General features: G+C 49.1%; 1 protein-coding gene across 5 annotated transcripts in view; it reads right to left on the bottom strand.

Moving 5' to 3' along the window:
• The window catches only part of SLC66A2 (solute carrier family 66 member 2), a 57,437-nt gene that overhangs the window by 32,624 nt on the left and 1,654 nt on the right, over positions 1-23,159 (bottom strand). For 2 of the 5 annotated variants that reach the window (NM_001265722.1, XM_077974576.1), the window contains 2 exon segments: positions 6,552-6,605; positions 16,487-16,620. In NM_001265722.1, coding sequence (NP_001252651.1) covers positions 6,552-6,605; positions 16,487-16,620 — 188 coding nt within the window. 5 annotated transcript variants of the gene reach the window in all.

The following is a 23,159-nucleotide window of genomic DNA, read 5'->3' as shown; positions in this document are numbered from 1 at the left end:
GGGAGCCGTGCTGGCTTCCAAAGAGGACCCTGGGAAACAAACACCCTCCCACTCGGCAAGGACAAATCAAGCAACTGCCGAGACAGGCGTCCACGTCCGAACCCCAGGCTGCACAGACAGACAAGCGCTCGCCGCCACACTGCCCTAACAGCTGCTGAGACTCACATTCCTGCAGTCACCTCAGCCAGAGCCAGGGAGGCCCTGGGAGAGAGGAGCCAGATGGGCCCTGCCGGGCGGCCTTGCCTGCTCTCAGCCTCCTCTCCTTTTCAGGAGCCTTCTTCCCCCTTTATCCTAATTGACATCTCCGGGCCCCTCATGTGCTCAGAGTGTGCTCAGCGGGGCACCCAACGGTGGACAGGTGAGAGAGGTGAGGCGCTGGGCTGTCACCACAGCCCCGGGAGCCATGGCCCTCCAGCCTGAATGGCTTCTGCCCAAAATCAGGACACAAACACATCGTCATACACAGCAGAAACGGCCCAGAAAGGCCCCAGCCTGGATGGCACTGGAATAAACGTTTTCCCCAAGTCACTTTAAAATGAAAGTTTTGGGCTACCTACTTCTGAAGAGGCCTTCAGGACAGTTCCAGGAGTTCCTCCGCGACACACCCCACAAACGATGCTCGGCTGCTGCGTTTACTCAATGCAGCCGTTGAACAAAAACACAAGAGAGTTGCTCTCCCAGCCTGAAACATTCTTCACACTTCCAGCCAGCAGGGTTTCAGCCCGGTCAGAAACAACAGAGAGGGCAGAGGCTCTTCCAGAACAGCAGCGCAAGGTTCTCCACAGACCCTCTCCAGCAAAACCACTGCGACGGTGAACATTACAAACAGCACTCACTGAAAGTCCCTAACATGTCTTAGGGACACACGGCGAATGGAGAAGAACTTATCCAAGAAAACCACCTCAGTGGCAGCAGGAACAGCAACTTTGTGACACTTGAGTCACAACCTGCTTCCCCATCCCCATGTGACAAAAGCTGTCCTCCCAGCAGGCAACTGAGAAGATGGGCTCCCTCTTCCCCAGTGCCACTGCAGCAGTGGCAGGCACCCGAGCTCTTCATCGCCTACTCAGCTCCTGTCTGCCCAGGCTCCCTTCCCCAACGCAGCCCCCACCCATGGCGCAGGGGCAGAGGACACTGAGCATCCCTTGTCCCTGCCTCAGCTTGCTCATTGGGAGAGGTTCCACACAAGCAGGGGCAAACTAAGAAGACCAGAGGCAACAACCCACTTCCCGTGCACCACTGAGAGCAGAGCTGTCACCCTCAGAGGTCCAGAGGTTCTGTCCTGGGGATGGCAGTATCAGGATAGGGAGCTCCATAGCTCTCCCTAGAGGGACGCCCTACTTAAAGCAGGTGCAAGTTCAAGTGTAAGGATGCTAACAAAAACAACAGAGACCTCGGCAGCCAGCAACTAAGAGGAGCTAGAAGCTCCATGATGAGCTCAAAGTTTATGAAACAGAACCAGAAAGGACAGCCAAGAGAAGCCCTCCTGGGGACTGAACCACCACCAAACAGTGGCCTCAGTGGCCACCCTGCTCAGCTGTGGGGAATACATCCCCCGGGACATCATCAAATCAGCCGGCAGCCACCAGTGAGTGGAGGCCAACAGCTGGTTTGACCACCAGAAGCTTAACAGGAAGATCAGGGAGGGTCACGGCCAGCCAGAACCACCACACCTGAGAGAGAAGAGGTCCAGAGACTGCACTAGTCCAGCCAAATCACAAAACAAACAAGCAAACAGTAAGTCATCCTTCCCCCAGGTGGGGGAATCCGTATCCACAGCTGCTACTATAGTTTACCTAAAATGTCCAACTTGCAATAACAAAACAAAATGAGTTTTACAAAGAAACAGAAGAGGAAAAAATAAGCAGGACACAAACTGCTTTTGAAGAGGCACAAGTGTTGGACTCAGTAGAAAAAGACTAAAACAACTATTATAAATATGTTCAAATAAGTAAAGGGATCCATGCATAAAGAATTAAAAGAAAATATGACAACAATTGATCACACAGAGATTATCAATAAAGAGACAGAAATTCTAAAAAAAAAAAAAAAAACCAAGTGGAAATTCTGATGTTGCAAAGCACAACTGAAATTTTAAAACTCACTATAAGGGCTCAACAATAGATTGAGTTGGCAGAAGAATCAGTGAATTCAAAAAAAGATCAATAAAGATTATGCAACCTAAAGAACAAACAGAAAATGGAATTAAGAAAAAAGAACACAGTCTCAGAGAAAGATGGGATGACAGGAAAGGGCACGGGCACATGCAGAATGGGTGAGCTTGAGGAGAGGAGAGAGGGGAGCAGAAAAATATATTCAAGGAGATAATGACTTTTGAAAACTTCCCAAATATAATGAAAATATTAATCTACACACCCAAGAAGCTCAACAAATTGCAAGCCTGATAAAGAGATCCACACCCTGACACATCAGTCTAAATAATGAATGCCAAAAAACAAAGACAAAATCTAGAAAGTAGCAAGAGAAAAATAATTTATCACTTACAAGGAAACCCCAATAAGATTAACAGCTGACTTCTCATCAGAAACAATGGAGTCCAGAGGGCAGTGGAATAACATATTCAAAGCACTGAAAAGAAAAAAAAATCATCAACTAAGATTCTTATATCTAGTAAAACATTTTTTAAAAAATAAGGGGAAAATAAAGATTCCCAGATAAACAAGAACTGAGAGAATCTGTTGCTAGTAGGCACACCTTACAGAAAACAAGTTTTTCATGCTGAAAACAAGTAACATCAGAAGCAATTCAAATCCACATAAAAAAAGAGTATAAAGACGATGATGTCAGTTATTATAAAAGGTGATATCGGTGCACATTTCTTCTCCTTTCCTCTCTTAGTTGACTTAAAATGTAACTGCATAAAACAATATGCATCGTATTGTTCGGGGACTTTACCCTAAAGAAATGTAATATAACTGACAATAATATCAATAGCACAAATGAGATGGATGGGATCAAAACTGTATTAGAGAAAGAAAATGACTGTAGATGGCACTCAGTCTCAGAAAGAAATAAAAGGAACTACAAATGGTAAATAAGGTTAATATAATAACTCCATATGTTTGTTCTCCTTTCTTCTCTCAAGTTCTTTTTGTTTGTTTGTTTGTTTTTGAGATGGAGTCTCGCTCTGTCGCCCAGGCTGGAGTGCAGTGGCGCAATCTCGGCTCACCGCAAGCTCCACCTCCCGGGTTCACGCCATTCTCCTGCCTCAGCCTCCTGAGTAGCTGGGACTACACGTGCCCGCCACCACACCCAGCTAATTTTTTTGTATTTTTTTAATAGAGATGGGGTTTCACCATGTTAGCCAGGATAGTCTCCATCTCCTGACCTCGTGATCCGTCCACCTTGGCCTCCCAAAGTGCTGGGATTACAGGCGTGAGCCACCGTGCCCAGCCTCAAGTTCTTGAATGACATAAAATGTATATAAAGGAACAATCAGAAAAATATATTGCTAGGTTGTAATATATGTAGACATAATATGTATAATAATCATACCATTTAAAAAGGGAGGAGGAAATTGAACCATGTAGGAGTAAGGTTCCTGTCACTGGAATTAAGTTAGTATAAATCTGAAGTAGATTCTGATAAGTCAAGATGCATGTTGTAAGCCTTCAAGTAACTACTAAGAAAATAATTCAGAAAACATTATTTAAATAAATTAAAATGTTACATTAGAAAATACTTAATACAAAAGGAAGCTGTGAAGGAGCAACAGCTAAGGGGAAAAGGCAAGGGATATATATACAGAAAACAAAAGTAAAGCAGCAGATGTAAATCTGAACATACAACATTAAGTGTAAATGAAATAATCAAATCAGAGGGCAGAATTGCCAGAATGGATTTTTTTAAAGATCCATTGTATGTATATGGAAGACTCATTTTAAATTCAAAGATATAAGAAAGTTAAAAGTAAAACAACGGAAAGAATATATCGAATGGCAACCACAGGAGATGTGCATGTGATGACACTAACATCAGAAGAAACAGACATCAAAACAGAAAATATGCATATACGTCCCTAACAAACAACAAAGCCCCAAAATACATCAGGCAAAAACTGACAGAAGTGAAAAGAGAAAAAGATAATTCAAAAATACTTATGGACTTCCACACCTACATTTAGTAATAGACATAACAACTACACAGAACAATAATAAAGAAATTGTAGACTTGACCTAACAGACAACCCTCCACCTTCACCCAACCACAGCAAAATGGACATCCTCCAAGATAGATCATATGCTACGCCATAAGATATGCCTCTATTTAAAAGTACTGGAATCTGGCTGGGCGTGGTGGCTCGTGCCTGTAATCTTAGTTCTTTGGGAGGCTGAGGTGGGTGGGTCACCTGCGCTCAGGAGTTCGAGACCAGCCTGGTCAACATGGTGAAACGCTGTCTCTATAAAAAATACAAAAAATTGGCCAGGTGCAGTGGCACGCACCTGTAGTCCCAGCTACTCGGGAGGCTGAGGCACGGGAATTGCTTGAACTCAGGAGACGTAGGTTGCAGTGAGCCAAAGTCACACCACAGCCAACAGAGCAAGACTCTGTCTCCAAAAATTTTTTAAAAATAAATAAAACTACTGGAATAATACAGAGTATATTCTACAACTATAAAGGAAATAAATTTGAAATCAATAACAGAAGACATTTTGGGATATTCACAAATATGTGGAAGTTAGCACATTCCTAAATAATAAAAGGGTCAAAGAAGAAACCTTGGAGTATATTTTAAAATACTTTAAGGTGCATGAAAACGAAAACACAACACACCAAAGTATAGGACACAGGTAAAGCACCTGCTTAGAGAGAAATTATGGCTGTCAATAACTACATTAGAAAGGAAGAAAGAAAAAAAGTCAATGACCTAACCTCCACCTTAAGAAAAAGGTAAATTAAACCCAAAGCAAGCATAAGGAAAGAAAGATTAGAGTGAAATAAAGTAGAGAATAGAAAAGCAATAAAGAAAATCAACAAAACCAAAAATTGGTTCTTTGATGGGTGATGTGTATGTGTTGTGTTAAAAAAAAAAAAGGAAGAAAGAAATAAAAGAAAAAGAAACATCTTTTTAAAAGTTTGTTATCTGACAAGAACAAAAAATTGACAAATTTTTAGCTAGACTGACCAAAAAAAGAAAGGAAAGGAGGGGATAAAATTACTTAAGTCAGGAATAAAAAAGGAACCATTACTAACGACTTTCCAAAAATACAAAGGATTCTAAGGGAATACTAAGAAAAATTATATGTCAACAAATTAGATAACTTAGGTGAAATGGAAAAATTCCAATACAAACTACCAAAACTGACTTACGAAGAAACAAAAAATCTGAATAGACTTATAACAAGAGATCGAATTCGTAATTTTAAAACTTTCCACAAAGAAAAGCCCAAGCCCAGATGGCTTCACTGGATAACTCTAAAAATATTTAAAGAGGAATTAGTATCAACCCTTTGCAAACTCTAAAAAGATAGAAAAGGAGGGGAACATTTCCCAACTTATTTTATAAGGCCAGTATTATCCTAGAACTAAATCTAGAAAAAGTCATCACAAGAAAACTACAGACCATTATCTTTTATGAATACAGATACAAAAAATCCCCAATACAATACCAGCAAATAAAATCCAGCAACAGATAAAAAGCGTTAGACACCATGACCACATGAATTTATCCCAAGAATGCAAGGTTGGTTCAACACACAAAAATTCATCAAGGTAGTACATCATCATAGTAGAATAAAAAACAAAACCCACATGATCATCTCAACAGACACAGAAAAGCATTTGGCAAACTCTAACTCTTATTATAAAAACACCCAACAAACTCAAATAAAAGGGAACTGCCTTAACCTAATGAAGGGCAACTATGGAAAATCCATTGACTAACATCATACTTAGTGGTGAAAGATGGAATGCTTTCTCACTAAAATGAAGAATAAGATAGGTACATCCACTCTCACTGCTTATAACCAGGATAATTAAACAATAAAAAGAAATAAAAGCAACTAAACTGGTAAGGAAGAATTAAAACCATCTCTGTTTGCAAATGACAGAATCATATATAGAGAATCTACTAAACAACTCTTAGAACAAACCAGTTCACCAGAATTGCATGATGCAAGATCAACATGCAATGATCAATTACATTTCTATAAAGTAGCAATGAACAAGCAGAACTGAAATTAAGAAAACATTTCCATTCACAATAGCATCAAAAAGGATAAAATACTTTGGAATAAATTTAACAAAGTCCAAAATTTGTCATCTAAAATTTTCTCCTCCCTTCCTGTCTCCCTCCCTCTTCCCCTTCCCACCCCCATCTCCCCACACACAGAAGAACATGGATAGGCTTCTAAGAACTACTTCATGCTTGAAAACAGCAGAGCTAGGGGTTGATTAGTTTGCTGTAGACTCAGCCACACTTGGTAAAGATGACGTACATGCACAGATGGAAGCAATGACAGGAGGAAGCACAGCTGCAGGAATGAGGCGAAAGGAACGCGCGGCGGGCGGTGCACGCGCAGGGTACATACCCAGGAAGGACCGCCTGGAGGCGACCTTGACTTCTTCATCCTTGCTATCTGCAGCTACACGTTAAAAAGTGAGACAGAAACAGAAAGGGGAAAAAGACAGAAACAGACTGGTTTTAACGCAGGTCAACAGCTGTGTTCTCAGAACTTTTTGCATTTCTTTAAAAAAAAAAAAACTAGAACAGAAAGATCATAAGATTTTGGTTTTGTGCATTAGAAAATCCACTTTCTGAACTATTTTTCTGCAAACCTAAGCTCTTCCAACATCATAAAAAAGTGAATGGGGAGAATGGGAGAAAAACTGAGCCAAAAATTAAAAGTTACCACGTTTCCATTTAATCTCTCAGGAGAAAGGCAGCACGGAGCCCGCCACAAGCGTGCTGTGCCGACAGAAAGCAGCCAGACAGATCCTGCTCCCCTTTTCCTAGAAACTCGGCTGTATGCAAGCTTCGGTGGCAATACGGCTGCCCCAGGTCAAAGCCCTTCAGAAGGCTGCCTGATGAAGCTGTTTTCAGAGTACACTCTGCTGTAAAAGGATGGCTGGTTCCACATGTGCACTTGACAAGCACCTCCGCACAGACAGAGACACAGGGACGATGTGACAGGGACCAGCACCCTCCAGGGCCCAGCACCTGCAATGACAGGTTATGAGCCAACCTCCCCATCTGCGCAGCCCCAGGACAAGACAGTAGCCAAGGTCCTGGAAAACACTGCAGCCTCTAGGTGGCTCCTGGGAAGCCCCGTGGGGTTTGGGATTGAAAACGGCTGATAAACAAGAGACTCAAATGAGTCCTGGGATCAGAAAGCACAAGTGGGATCAAAGGTTGTGTGTTGCCTGCTCCAGGCAATGTAGACTTAAAATGGAAATTTTGCAAGTGAACAGCTAAAAGCAAATACAAGATGACCTCTAACCTCTGCCCTCTGCCCTCTGCTACTTGGACTTAGGGTGTTATTCCACTCACAAGGCAGGAACTGCAATATTTCTACCAAATTTGAGGGTTTTATAAACCAACGCAGCACACAAAGTGCAGTCTCCTCTCCCCCAGGCTCCCCCAACACTCCTTCTTGGATTCTATGTCCCTCAGCTCATCCCATCTGTTGCTTTGATTTAGACAATATCCTTCTCCACTGGTGCCTCTTCTAAAGATCAAGATCCGCAAGGGGTGGGAGGGAGGGAGGGAGGGAGGGAGGGATCACCCAAGGCAGGACTGCTCGGTCTATGCTGTTTCCCTTCTCACATCCAGGTGTGACTGTGAACAGGCAAGGGTGGGAGGCAGCCAGCTGGCAGGCTGGAGAAGAAGGCACGGTTCAGGATGCAGAGGCTGGACCCTTCCACACCAGGCTGTGTCCTGGGCACACCCTCAAGCCACCTGGGCTCCTTGCCTGGAAAGCAGTGTGATCAGATCCATGTTTGTGTAGGACGGAATACAAAGAGTTCTGACGCTGAGAGAGCTGCCAGGAACATTTTCAACAGTCACACATTTCCACAAATCTGTGTTGAACACGTCCTCCAGACCAGATAAAAAGAGGGCCCAGCAACATCTTCCTTTTCCTCGACACTCGGCACTGGGAGGTGGTGTCCGTGTCTTCTCCCCTTGATCACAGGTGGGCTTGTGACCACTCCAGTCCACAGAAGCAATGCTGTGATTTCCAAGACTTAGGTCATAAAAAAGATACAGCTTCCACCTGCTTTCCCAGGAAGCTCCCCCTTGGGACCTGGCCATGTTGTGAGGAAGCCCAGGTCTCATGAGGAGGCCTTGGTGGGTGTCCCAGCAGAGCCCGGGTGGAGGTCCCAGGAGATGGCCAGCACCAGCCATGCCAAAGAGTGAATGAGGGAGAGAGAGAAAGCAAGAGAATGAGCTTCAAGGGCTGCAGCCCTAGCCTTTGAGCTCCCCAGATTGAGGACAGCAGAGAGCAGCTGTTCTTGCCAAGTTCCACCCAAAATGCACTCATGAGCAAAATAATTGTTGTCCTTCCAAGTCCTAAGATCTGGGGTAACTTGTGGAGTAGCCAAAGAGACTGGAACAAGAGAGACAGGACAAGTCCACAGGGCTGGCAGGAAGGAGGATGGCTGGGCCACAGAGGCCATCACCTGCGTCCTGGGACTTTGGTCCATGTCACGACTGGAGACCGCTTCTGTCAGCACATGAAGAAAGGTTTGCACTGTACCCTGTCGGTACGGCGTGTATTGGGGAGTGCAGGGGTGACAGTGACAGGGAGGCGTCAGCCAGCCTGGGACCAGGGAAGAGCACATGGTCACAGTGGCCCAGGCAAGCCCGCAATGGGAGGTACACAGGCAGACACAGGGATTCCTAACGTGACGTCCAAGAATCTCAATAAACCCCTGAAAATGCATGCAAGATGGCACACGACCCCTACATGCAACACGTTTTCCAGGTTTCCTGAGCTATAACTAACTCACCTGTTTAAAGCATACAATTCAATGGTTTTTAGGATATCCACAGTTGTGCAAACACCATCACTATCTAATTTTAGGACATCTTCAGCACCCCCAAGAAAACCCCTCGACTAACCAGCAGCCACTCCCTCTCCCTGGCCTCCAGCCTAGAACTCTGAGGGTTGAGATTTGGGAGAAATATGAAGTAAATTAAACCACCGACTTTGAGCCACAGACAATTATTTCTCAAATAACCCCTAAGAGGAAATTAAAAGGAAAAAAGTACATGATAAAACAAAGTTAAACTTTATAAAAGCAAATATTTAAAATGAAACAAATGACCCCATGTATCCAGTTGCTGGTGCACCCCTGACAAGGTGCGTTTGTTTCCCGGTGACATAACATGCAGCAGTGACCTGACCTCTGTCCCCAGCGGGAAGTGTCCTGAGGATGTGCAATCCTGAGCATATAAACCCCCACCCCCAATAAAACAAACGTTTTCAGTCACCGGGAGGCTGGTGCCAACATGGTGACCCTCAGACTGCCGCACACACAGAGGACTAAGGGAGGCAGGAGGATGCCACATTCCATTATTTGTGGGGTCCTTGAGGAAGGGAGTTGGTACAGGGCAGAAGGGAGGCAGACCTCAGCAACGCGGCCAGGCCTAGAGGTTTGAAGTAAAATGGGAAGAATTGGTGTCCACTCATGAAGTATTTCATCTCACCAAAAAACACTCCCTAGCTCCAGCCACTGAAAAAGCCAAAAACTCAACCTGTAGGCCAACCCTCATGCACGCCCAGGCTGTGGTCTCCAAACACTGTGTCCCAGATACCAGCGCTCCTTGGAAGAACGACGGGTTCTAGGTCTGGGGCAGGAGACGTAGCTGCCACACAAGTACCTTGTTATACCACATCCTGTGTAGACACCCCTCATGCTGCGTGGAAAGGGCCCAACAGCACCTGATGCGGCTCCCCGGCCAGAGGGAAGAACTGGAGCTTTAACAAGTGTGATAATCCAGTAACCACCAAACGTCCACTTCCCGTGTTCAGAATGACTCAGAAACATGCACTCACCACTGCAAGATGCTAGGGAACCAACTTTGAAAACTGGTAAAGAGAGAGACCTGCATTTCCTTTATAAATTATACCTGTGGACAGCTGAACAATGGGTACCAGCCCGTTTCTCTGCAGAGGGGCTCCAGCTAACAGACCACAGTCACACTTTGTCGGGCGTGGTGGCTCATGCCTGTAATCCCAGCACTTTGGGAGGCCGAGGCGGGCAGATCACCTGAGGTCGGGAGTTCGAGACCAGCCTGACCAACATGGAGAAACCCTGTCTCTACTAAAAAAAATACAAAATTAGCCGGGCATGGTGGTGCATGCCTGTAATCCCAGCTACTTGGGAGGCTGAGGCAGGAGAATCGCTTGAGCTGAGGAAGTGGAGGTTGCTGTGAGCTGAGATCGCGCCATTGCACTCCAGCCTGGGCAACAAGAGTGAAACTCCGTCTCCAAAAAAAAAAAAAAAAAAACAGACCACAAACATCCTGCAGCTCACGGCCTCAACATGAGCCCCCCAGTGGCCGCCGACCGCACACACCTCCTGTGGAACGATGCAGCCATCCTGCAAAACACAAGAACCAAACCTGGATCTGATCGGGCCTCTGGGTCCACTGTTTTTTTAAAATGCTCTTTCACAGAAAAAGTCAAGGACAGAACACCTTTTCCTTGTCTACACTCCAAGGACATAAAGACAGGAGGAAACACCAGGAGTGCCATCTCCACTGTGGGGCTTCCCAAAACTCAGCCTGCAGGAGCAGTCAGCAATCTCGTTAAGATGCCGCTAATACAGACCACGGGCAAAGTCGAGAGGAGTTAAGGGAGAACCTACAGATTTTTAAACAACAAAAACGTATATACTGCCAGGCACAAGGGCTCACACCTGTAACTTCAATGCTTTGGGAAGCTAAGGTGGGAGGATCCCTTGGCTAGAGCCCAGGAATTCAAGGCAATAATGAGCTCTGATACCACCACTGCACTCCAGCCTGGGCAACATAGTGAGACCGTGTCTCAAAAAAAAAAAAAAAAAGAAAAACCTGCAGGAAGGAGACCTGAATGCAACTGTGGGTCCCACCACCCTCAGGGCTGTATACCACCCCACCTACTTGGTAAACACTTGAAATTCTCCATAATGCAAAGTGAAAGCTGAAAAGAAATAACCCAGGACACGAGAGACAGGTGTGCACTCACTCCCAACCGCAGTCAGCCATGGCCTGGCCAAGAGGCTCAGCTCTGCCCAGGGCACCGGCCCTGCCTTCCTCAGGCTGGGCACTCAGGGCCCTGTGGGTCATCTCCCTCCAGTGATGAGGGAGACGGGAGATGAGGGAGATGACGGAGTGATCAGGCCCCAACCCTGACTCACAACGAAAAAGGGCGTGGGAAAACGTCTCAGTGGAATGAGGGTTTCTTTTTAAAGTCTGGTCACAATTTTGAAATTTATGCCAATTTTGTGAAAGGAGACTGTAGAAGAAAAAAAGGAAGAGACTTGGAGGCATGCCACGGCGTTCAAAGTAGTCACCTCTGGAGGGTGGGGTGGAAGGTGGTTTTCTGTTTTGTTTTGTTTTTTAAGATGGAGTCTCGCCCTGTGGTCCAGGCTGCAGTGCAATGGCCCAATCTTGGCTCACTGCAACCTTCACCTCCTGGGTTCAAGTGATTCTCCCACCTCAGCCTTCTGAGTAGCTGGGATTACTGGCATGCGTCACCACGCCCAGCTAATTTTTATATCTTTAGTAGAGACAGGGTTTCACCATGTTGGCCAGGCTGGTCTCGAACTCCTGACCTCGTGATCTGCCCACCTTGGCCTCCCAAAGTGCTGGGATTACAGGCATGAGCCACCGTGCCCGGCCAGAAGTTGTTTTACTTTATATCTGTCTTCCCCAAATGTCTACCATGAGCATGCACTGTTCTTTATAATCAGACAACAAATAATGCATTTAATTGTTTAAGTAATCTACTCTTTCTCAATACCATTTATGTTTCTTTTATATTAACTTTCACACTGAATTTGTGACCTTCAAAACTTAAAATCCCTATAAAAGATAGCTGGAAAACATTTACACTTTTATTTCCTTAGGTCATCTGACTATCCACGAGCACAGTGAAATGTAGTGATTCAAATGTTTCCTCATAAGTTATTTTCACGTCCTCATCAGTCTGCCAAGAATTGTGCCTCCCAAGGCCCATGGTCCCCCTTGGCATGTCCTCACCCTTAGGGTGAGGCTCAAGAATGTGCTTGGCAAAAGCAGTAATTGACAAATGGGATCTAATTAAACTAAAGAGCTTCTGCATAGCAAAAGAAACTATCAACAGAGCAAACAGACAACCTACAGATGGGAGAAAATTTTTGCAAACTACGCATCTGACAAAGATCTAATATCCAGCAACTATAAAGAACTTAAGTTTACAAGAAAAACACGAATAACCCATTAAAAAGTGGGCAAAGGACATGAACACTTTTCAAAAGAAGACATACATGTGGCTAAAAAGCATATGAAAAAAAGCTCAACGTCACTGATCGTTAGAGAAATACAAATCAAAACCACAATGAGATGCCATCTCACACCAGTCAGAATGGCTGTTAATAAAAAGTCAAAAAAAATAACAGATGCTGGTGAGGTTGTGAAGAAAAAGGAACAGTATATACTGTTGGTGGGAGTGTAGATCAGTTCGACCATTGCAGAAGACGGTGTGGTGATTCCTCAAAGACCAGAAATACCATTCAACCCAACAATCCCGTTACTGGGTATAAACCCCAGGAATATAAATCATTCTATTATAGACACACGCACATGTATGTTCACTGCAGCACCATTCACACTAGCAAAGACTTGGAATTAACCTAAATGCCCATCAATGAAAATCATCTAGACTTTCTTCTGGATGAAGAAAACGTGGTACATGTACACCACGGAATACTACGCAGCCACAAAAAAGAACAAGATCATGTCCTTTAGAGGAACATGGATGGAGCTGCAGGTCATCATCCTTAGCAAACTAACACGGGAACAGAAAACCAAATGCCGCACGTTCTCACATGTAAGTGGGAGCTAAATGATGAGGACACATGGACACGTAGAGGGGAACAGCAGCCACTAGGGCCTGTCGGAGCGTGGAGAGCAGGAGGAGGGAGAGGACCAGGAAAAATAACCAGTGGGTACTAGGCTTAATACCTGGGTGATGAAATCATCTGTACACTGGCCGGGTGCGGTGGCTCACGCCTGTAACGCCAGCATTTTGGGAGGCCAGGGTGGGTGGATCCCACTTGAGGTCAGGAGTTCAGGAGTTAGGGAAATAATCTGTACACCAAACCCCCGTGACAAGCAATTTACCTATATAAGAAACCTGCACATGTACCCCTGAACTTAAAAGCTTAAAAAAAAAGAAAAAGAAAGAAAGAAAAACAGAACATGTTCAGAGCCAACAACCTTCCCTTCGAGGTGACGCTGCTGACAGGAAGACGAGGCTGGCCACCTTGCCTGGCACGGGGCCGTGCTGCAGGAGCTACAGATCGGGTGGCCAGAAGCCAGAGCTTTCAGTCTGAACTTCAGCGATGTTCCTGCCTTGCCCTCGCCTCTCCTGGCAGATGAGAGGACATGAGCTCACACCTTTCATCAAGGCGCCCTGTAGGAACAGGTCTGGGCCTGTCCACCAAGGGGACATGGACGTGCATAAACTCAAACTGGACTCCAATATTAAGAGTGCTGCAGATGTAAATCTCAAGAATTCTTAACCACACGCAGCTACACCCCAGGACACAGAGTTCAGGAGTGGACTTCCCACCTGAAGTCATTTGGGGCCCAGGAGTCATGCAGCTTGGTTCTCAGTCCTCCCCAAGGGGAAGGCAGGCACGGGGCACCCAGGCTGACCCCAGGAGCCCAGCCCTCATCCCCTTACAGCAGCCCTGGACTGCTTCCCAAATACTCCAGGCCTTGAGGAAAGGGTGCCCCAGCTTCCTATCGCCTCTGTAACAAGGTACCACAAAAGTGGCAGCCACAACGCAGGCTGATTATCTTAATTCTGGAGGCCAGAGGCCCAATGGTCTCCTAGACTAAAACCAAGGCTGTGTCTCCTACTCATTCAAGTATGGGCAGAACTCCGCTCCCTGTGGTTGGGGGCTCTGCTGCCTGTGAAGCGACGGCCGACCCATGGCAGAGAGCCGGGCCCTCAGCTCCAGCACCCGACCATCTCGTCTGCGGCCCTTGTCATGTCTGAGGACCCCTGGAATTAGGTGAGGCCACCAGATAATCCAGGACCAGCCCCCCTCAAGAGTCTCTCCGCCATGTACAGTAGCACGTCATAGGTTCCCAGGATCAGGGCATGGATTTCTCTCGGGGCCATTATTCTGCCCACCCACGGAGGGTGTTTAAAATTCGGATTCCAGGCCTAGCTCTGGAAACAGGGACTCACGTTTTTAACTCATCCTGGGTAACCAGAAGAGAAGTACTCCTTTGGAAGAAGTGACACAGAATGCCAGGCATCCACCATCCCACTCCCTTCTTATCCAACGCTCCTCTGATGAGACGAGAGCGCACCTGCTGGTAAAATGAATGTGGGTGGGGAGCTTACGATGCCGCTTCTAGGGGTGTCCCAGTGTTCCAACATACATTCACATTAAACTCCACGCTGGCTGCACTGCCTAGACACTCACAACCTGCCGTCTCTGGGACCTCGTGTCAGGCCACCTTCAACAAGGTCACAAGGTCTGGCCTCATGTCCAGAGCCCGAGGGCAGCAGGAACATCCAGCAATGCATTGGGCATCTTAGGCACAAACTGTTCTCTCGGCTGGCTGGCCCTCCCACAGTGAGAACATTCCTGTTCCAAGTTAAATACCGAGGTTCAAAGGGGCAGGGAACACGCCATGAGGAGCTCAGCTCCAGAGAAGGACCAAAGCCTTGCAGAGAGCAAGACCGAGTCACCTAAACTGAAATGTAAAACCACAGTTCCTCACCTCGCGGGGAATCCGGCCGGTTCTTAAAAGCCTGCTTCCCGCCGGGCGCGGTGGCTCACGCCTATAATCCCAGCACTTTGTGAGGCCGAGGCGGGCAGATCACGAGGTCAGGAAATCGAGACCATCCTGGCTAACACGGTGAAACCCCGTCTCTACTAAAAATACAAAAAATTAGCCAGACATGGTGGCGGGAACCTGTAGTCCCAGCTACTCGGGAGGCTGAGGCAGGAGAATGGCGTGAACCCGGGAGGCGGAGCTTGCAGTGGGCCAAGATCACGCCACTCACTCCAGCCTGGGCAATAGAGCAAAGACTCCATCTCAAAAAAAAAAAAAAAAAAAAAAGCCTGCTTTCTAGGCAAGATCTGTGATATCGTCAGCACCATCTCTGGTGTAATTTCAAACCCAAATCACAATAGGAGGGAACAGAGCAGAGACTCAGAGGAGAGGAGAACAGTGGGAATGGGAAGAAAGAACAGAACAAAAAAAAGACACTGGTGCTCATCTCGTGGCCACAATGACACTACCTGGCCCAGGTCACGCTGGCGGGAGGCTGGTCGGGTTTCTACAGAGGCTGAAAGCAGCACACATTTCACCTCAGTCTAGAAACAGGAGCAGACAAAAAGGGAGAGGTGGGATCCCCTCCAACAGGAAGAACCAGCGATCGGGAATAGAAACAGGGACACAACTCCCCGGCAAGATCTCAAATCCACAGAAGCCCCAAACTAAACAAACTCTGAGGGAAACACTTTTCTCCAAGAGACAGCTGAGATCAACCTCTCTCAAAGCCAAAGGGAGCGCCATCTTCGACTGAGAAATTAGAAGAAAAACAAAAGGAAGGATTTAACCCTCCTGCACACAAGAAGCCTGCCAGCCTGCATGTGCAAAGAGGGTTCAGACTGAACAAACTGTGCAAAAGGCAAACACTGGAAGAAGTCTTTTCTATTTTCTAAGCCACCAAAGGTTAAGGAGTCATGTGTGCTAAGCATGTGCTAAGCATGTGCTAAGCATGTAATTGGTCGTGCCCGGCTGTCAACTCGGCAGTGTGCGTACCCTGCCCGTGTGCTCCGGATAAAGGGGTTGCCTGACCCTCTGGGTCTGTTTAACAAGGTCTGTGAGAAAGGCCCTGGCTAAGGCAGCCCGTGAGTCACAGCCAAACTGAAAAGGTGTGTTTTGTGTACAGGCCACGCACACAGAGACAAAACGCCTGACCCGGCACCGTCTGACCCGATGCAGCCAGGCACAGACGGGCACTTCTTGTTCGGACACACAAACCGTCTGGGATGGCGCTCCAAGAACTGTGAAGCTGTTAAGGCCTCACCCAACTTCCAGTGAAGAAATCATTACCTTGAATTGTTTCGAGTTATAAACTGTTTAAAGTCATTTAACACACTGAAAACACTATCAGTTGAAGATAACAGCACCACTTGGCGAAATGAAAGCTGCCTGGATCAGGACAGATTAGAGTGGCTTTTGTTTCACCAGAGTCACCTTCGCCCTGATTCCCTGGGACTTTATTCCAAAGCGCCGGCCACCAACCTGCAAAGGAGCGGCGCCTGGCGTTGAGCTCGTTGGCCACACGGACCTCGGTGCACAGTTTCAGCATCAGCAGCATGGTCAGGATCATGATGGCGCTCTGCCACAGCAGTGGGGACTCAAAGCGCCTTCCAAACCTGCGGTAGAGACGCTGTGTCAGGAGAGGGCCCACCCATGCCACCTCTCCCAGTCCCGAACTCGCAGCGGGAGACCCATGTCAGGAGGGAGGCCCACCCACGCTGCCCCTCCCAGTCCTGAACCTGCAGCAGGAGAGACCCTGTGTCAGGCCCACCCACGCCACCTCTCCCTGTCCCGAACCTGCAGCGGGAGACACCTGGGTCAGGAGGGAGGCCCACCCACGCTGCCTCTCCTGGTCCCGAACCTGCAGCAGGAAAGACCCTGTGTCAGGAGGCAGACCCATCCATGCTGCCTCTCCCAGTCCCGAACCTGCAGCGGGACAGACCCGGGTCAGGAGGAAGGCCCATCCACTCTACCTCTCCCAGGCCCCAAGCGGCATCCCGGGGAAGGAGCCTGGTTGGTGAACACCAGAGTGACCAGGCAACTGCTGCCCATCTCCCAGACTCCAGGTGGGGTGGGGCTCCAGTGAGGGGCCATAAGACCCACACACAGCCTGACTCGGGACCCCTCAGCACATCTGGCCCTCCCCAGAACCAGTGGCCCAGGCACTGGTACCCGGGTCTGGTGGTCCTGAGTCCCCCTCCCACAGCTCAGCTCAGGTGCCCCAGGCCCTCCCTACAGCCTCCGGGCTGCCACCAGGCAAGAAGCCCAGTTTCTAGCTCACAGCAGCCCTGCTTCCTGCCTGTGGAAGGCTGGGTCAGTGTGCAGAGCAGCAGCTGGGCCAGACACGGAATTTCCACATGCACACACACTCCCACAGGAGAGAAGAAGGCAGCCAAGGGTCTGTACCGCCCCCGCCCCCAGGCCTCCCTGGCCCCGTGCTCCCCTAGCTGCAAGCTCCCAGGCCACCTTGCTGACTTTTGACCAGGGTTGAGCATCTCATCAGCTCAGCCATGAGCCTCTGCAGGGCAGAACCACAGGCCAATGACTGGCAGGCCCTACGGTCTCCCCATCTCCCAGAGTCACCACAGAGCTGGGACACGGGCCTGCAGAGCCACCATCTCCAAGGCTGGGCTGTGTGTGGCACGTACTCATGGAAAGACCCAGCCCTGACCCTCCCTGACTGTCCCAGGGCGGGAATCTCAATCAGCCTGCAGTTTGGACTGAAGGGAATTTTAATACTTGAATTGGCCGCCACCATGTCAAAGTCAGGAGATCCTACATAACAGCCTAATTTCCCAACTTCTGAAAAACTGGAAGACTCAGCAACAACCACCACAGCCCCCACCTCTCTCTAGCTCTCACGCAGCTGGGCAGCCCTCTTAACATCCCCTTACCAACACAAAGCAGAAGGGGGAACCCCAGAGCCCCTTTAGCACCCCCTTATTAACACACAACAGGAGTAGGGGGAACCCCGCAGCCCCCTTAGCAGGTGAACCAGCCCAGCAGGTGAGAAGGTGCCACTTGCAGGTGAGGCTCCCACAGCAACCTGGAAAAAGCCACAGACGTTCTCCTGGGAGGACAGGGAGCCAGGATGCAGTCCTCAGAGGGTGGCCATGCTGCTTCCCTCTGTGCTGGCTCCAGAGACCAAGGCCCTTCCCTGTCTCCTGGGAGCTCCTCAGCAGAGGGAGAGGCTGCCTGAGGTCACAGAGACTCGGGGAGCAGAGGGAAGGGTAGAGAACACAGCAGCCCAGGCCCAGGGTGGACAGGGGGCCAGGCGGGCAGGCAGACAAGCTGTACCTCCAGGTCAGCGGGGGCCACCACGGTCCCCCTGCCTCACTGGATGCTTCCCTAGGAAGCCTCCAAGAGACGCACAAGGCGAGACAAGGAGGCAAAGGGAGGAAGGGAGGGGGTGGGCCGGGGACAGAGCATGGCCAGCGGGAAACAGGCAGCTTGAAAGGGGGTTTTCTGGGCCTGAGGCACAGGTCGGGGGAGCAGGGACGCCGTATGAGCAGGAGTGCAGGGCGCATGGGCACTCTGCCCACAGGCTGGCTCCAGCCCCCACGCCGGCCCCCTCCAGGCCTTGGCCTCTGCACTGTTACGGTATATTATACAGCACAGATCGCAACCCCCAAGGCTGGAGGATACAGCCAAGCTCACAGTCACTTCCAGGGCCGTTCTGCACTGGCTACCAAGCGGCCTGGGTGCCGGTCAACTCACCCACAGCGACCTGAGGCTGAGGAGGTGACACTGGGCAGGCATCTAAAATAGGCCAGTGCCCTGGGACACATGGAGGCTGCTGCACACCACGTTCACCTCCAGCAATGAGGCTGCACGTGAGCCATTTTGGCCACTCTGCATGAAAGGCCACCTGCGTTTTTTAAATGTTCAACAGACGCAATGAATGAACAGACAGACAAAGGAGGAGGCGAGCGAATCAAGGTTTGAGCTTCCCCATAATCCACACATCAAAAATCAAATCTAGAGGAACTCGATATGCAGAGTAAAGAATAAGGACTTTTAAAACCAAGTGAGAGGGTACCCGGAGGTGAACAGTGAACTAATAAGGTGAAGACAAAGAAAAACACAAAATTTCAAAAAGCACAGTGTTCCACAGAAGGAACAAAAACAAAACGAAACAAAATCCAGCAGCATTAGTAATTTTAAAAGCTAATTAAAATAGATGCCACATTTACTTCTCAACTTAACTTTTTCTTCCCTTAGTGATAACAGTCCATGCTGGCCACGAACTCAGGAGAGCACTTTTCCTCTCCTGCCCGAGGGCATAACTCCCGCGCCTCTTCTCACGGCAGGTGCCAGGCAGCCCACCTGTGTGGTGCAGGAGCCTGCTCCTCGGGAGGCACCAAGATACCTCGTCTAAGGTGGGCTCTGCAGGTGACCATGCCCAGGTGCCCACCCACAGGAAGAGACAGTATAGAGGGTGCACCATAACTGACCAAGCCCACAGAAAAACTTCTCTATGTTCCAAAATCTCACAGAAAAACTCAAGCAGGGCCAGGCACGGTGGCTCACACCTGTAATCCCAGCACTTTGGGAGGCTGAGGCAGGTGGATCATGAGGTCAGGAGTTCAAGACCAGCCTGGTCAATATGGTGAAACCCCGTCTCTACTAAAAATACAAAAATTAGCCAGGCGTGGCAGCCGGTACCTGTAATCCCAGCTACTCGGGAGGCTGAGGCAGGGAACTGCTTGAACCCAGGAGGCAGCGTTTGCAGTGAGCCAAGATCGTGCCAGAGGCAGAGGTTGCAGTGAGCCGAGATTGTGCCACTGCACTCCAGCCTGGGCAACAGGGCGAGACTCTGGTCTTAAAAAAAAAAAAAAAAAAAAAAAAAAAATCCAGCAAAAGAGCAGCTTTGTAGCTTTGTGTCTTCTCTTAGGCACCACTAAAGCTATCACCCTCAGTAACAAAATGTTATGACCTCTCTGATACAATGTTTTCATTCCTCCATCTCAGAGTGCTCCAGCCTGGGTCCTACTGTGGATGGAGCTGAGGCTCCCAGGGCCCTGCAGCCCAGTGTGGCCTGATCCCCGCCTGGCCTCTCCGCTTTTCCTCCATGTACTCACAGCCAGCAAACACCAGCTATGAGGCATCATTTAGCCCTTCTCCTGGCTGCTGGCACCAACCTGTCAAACCCTGCACACTGGCATTACGCAGAGTGTCATCTGCTGAGTGCTGGTTTCACAAAATGGTAGTAACGACTATAACAAACAAAAACATAAGTGACCTATGTTTCAGAATCCCTGCGTTTGTACTGTTAAAGCAGCCCCTGCAGGACTGCAGAGCCCCATATGCCATGTACCCCAAATCCCCAATGGGGGGCTGCCCAGAGGCACTGGAGCTCTGAGGACCATGCCCCAGCACCTTTGGAAGCGTGAAGATTCTAACTCCACCCCTGTGCTGGAGGACCCCAGCCTCTTCTCACAGGACCCCGGCCCCTTCTCACCAGAGCCTGGCCCCTTCTCACTGGACCCCCAGACCCTTCTCATCAGAGCCTGCCCTAGCCCCACCTCTGTTCTCCCCCAGGCCCCTTCTCACCAGAGCCCGGCCCAGCCCCACCTCTGCTCTCTCCACCCCCTACCCCGTCCCCCTCTCACCGGAGCCCAGCCCAGCCCCACCTCTGCTCTCCCCAACCCCCACCCCGTCCCCCTCTCACCGGAGCATGGCCCAGCCCCACCTCTGCTTTCCCGCCCCCACTACTCCCATCCCAAACACTGAGTGTGCGTGCGCATGTGTGGAGCTGGGGTTGTGTGTGATGCATCCCGCGTGTCACTTCCGCTAAAGCACAAACCCTCTGCCCTACAAACCATGAAATCAAAGAGGCTGTGAACCTACAAAGCCTGGAGAGGGGAAGCCAGGAGTGGGGGTCACAAGAGGCTCCCAAGAGAGAAACAGAAGGGGTCATTATCCCCCTCTGCACAGCAGGACCTGGGGACCGGGTGGGCACAGAGGATGTGCCTGTGTGGAGTGCAGAGAAGGCACATTCTCAGGCTGGAGGGACGCCCAGCAGGGACCAGCACCCTCTGCTCTCCCCGCTTTCATCCCACCGTCTTCTGGAACACGCTGGGGCCCTGTGTGTGCACTCGGTGGTCACACAAGCCATGCATGACCAGGACAGCCCCACCGTCTTCTGGAACACGCTGGGGCCCTGTGTGTGCACTCGGTGGTCACACAAGCCATGCATGACCACGACAGCCCCACCGTCTTCTGGAACACGCTGGGGCCCTGTGTGTGCACTCGGTGGTCACACAAGCCATGCATGACCACGACAGCCCAGGATATTGATTCTATGAAGAGACCCATGGACAAAGTTCAGAATTCCCTGGAAGGCTGCCCTGTGCTCCACCAAGAGCTCAAGTGTCTCTCGAAGGCCTGTAAGCAAGAACTCCCACCCCAGCTTCAAACCTCTACGTCAAGTGCCAGTTAGGTCATGAGGCAGCGACAAGATGGCACCAGGAAACTGGGTTAATCTCTGACTTCTCCAAACCAGATACTGAGATGGACATTAGATTCTTTTCTTTCTTTTTTTTGAGACAGGGTCTCTCTCTTTGGTCAGACTGGAGTACAGCTCACGGCAGCCTCGAATTCCTGGGCTTAAGTGATCCTCCTGTCACAGCCTCCCAAGTAGCTAGGACTACAGGTAATGCCACCACACCTAAGCTAATGTTGCAAATGTTTTGTAGAGATGGGGTCTTGCTATGTTGCGCTGGCTGGTCTTGAACTCCTGGCCTCAAGTGATCCTCCCACCCTGACCTCCGAAAGTGCTGGAATTACAGGAGTGGGCCACCGTGCCCAACCTAATTTATTTTCTTTTAGCAACTTGGGACTATGAGCATACCAGGGGTGTGGGGGATCCTCTAAGTAGAACTTTTTTCCCATATGGTTATCCACCCTCCGGCAATTTTCCTCCATTATTTTGGAGAAAATTTATTCTATAACCCTAAACGTTATTCTATAACCCTAAATTTATTCTATAACCCTAAAATTTATTCTATAACCCTAAAAATGCTCCTTCACCACATACACATGTGAGCTGGGGCTGTAGCAGGTGGCCTGCCAACCAGCATCTCCCCAACTCCCACAACGTGCACTCAAAATATTCAACAGCATTAGACAATTAGAAACCTACTTCCCAGTCAACCTTATGTTCACTGAGGCCACTGCAGCACCGCCAGCCACTGTCTCCACAGCAGGCGATGGGAAAGAATGAAGCAGTCTCCAAAATGAGCCCCCTGACCCTCCCTCAGATGCAGCCCGGCCCAGAGACAAACCTTGAGACACGACTCAGACCCAAAATCCCCCTCCGAGATCGCTGCAGGGGACAAACCTCCCTGCCTCAGAGACAACTCTGGGGAAGAGGCAGCCAACCCACTCGCTCACCTAAAAATCCCCGGCAAAGGCAAAACTAACACCCAGGGACACGTGGACCAACGGCTGCCCACGGCCAGGGCTGGGATGAAGACTGTGGAGCAGGGAGCACCCCAGTTCATGAACACAGGGGACACCCCAGCATCAGAACTCATCAAATGGACACGAAAGGGGTGCATTTCATGGAATGCAAATCACACCTCAACAAGGTTGACTTAAAAACAGGCGGGCCAGGCGTGGTGGCTCACGCTTGTAATCCCAACACTTTGGGAGGTCGAGGTGGGTGGATCACGAGGTCAAGAGATCGAGACCATCCTGGTCAACATGGTGACCATCGTATCTACTAAAAATACAAAAATTACCTGGGTACAGCAGCGGGAGCCTGTAGTCCCAGCTACTCAGGAGGCTGAGGCAGGAGAATCACTTGAACCCAGGAGGCAGAGGTTGCAGTGAGCCAAGACTGTACCACTGCACTCCAGCCTGACAACAGAGTGTGAGACTCTGTCTCAAAAAAAAAAAAAAAAAAAACAACTAACAGGCAAAGAAGCAGGTACGTGATTACTCAGTGACCAGAGTCAGAAGCAGAGTTCTTGACACCAGCTGCCTAGACTCCTTCTCTCCACCCCTCCACCAGGCCCTCTTCATGGGAAGAGCCGCAGACACCTTCCAATCTGCATGGACAGAGAGGCTGGGATCACCCGGCAGAAAGAAAAATTCCAGACGTTTTTGGCCTTAGAATGCAGCTGTGAGACCTCTTCATTTTCTCCAAAAA

Source organism: Macaca mulatta, chromosome 18 (genome assembly GCF_049350105.2).
Source record: "Macaca mulatta isolate MMU2019108-1 chromosome 18, T2T-MMU8v2.0, whole genome shotgun sequence".
Classification (NCBI taxonomy): domain Eukaryota; kingdom Metazoa; phylum Chordata; class Mammalia; order Primates; family Cercopithecidae; genus Macaca; species Macaca mulatta.
This window is presented reverse-complemented; position numbering and strand designations above follow the sequence as displayed.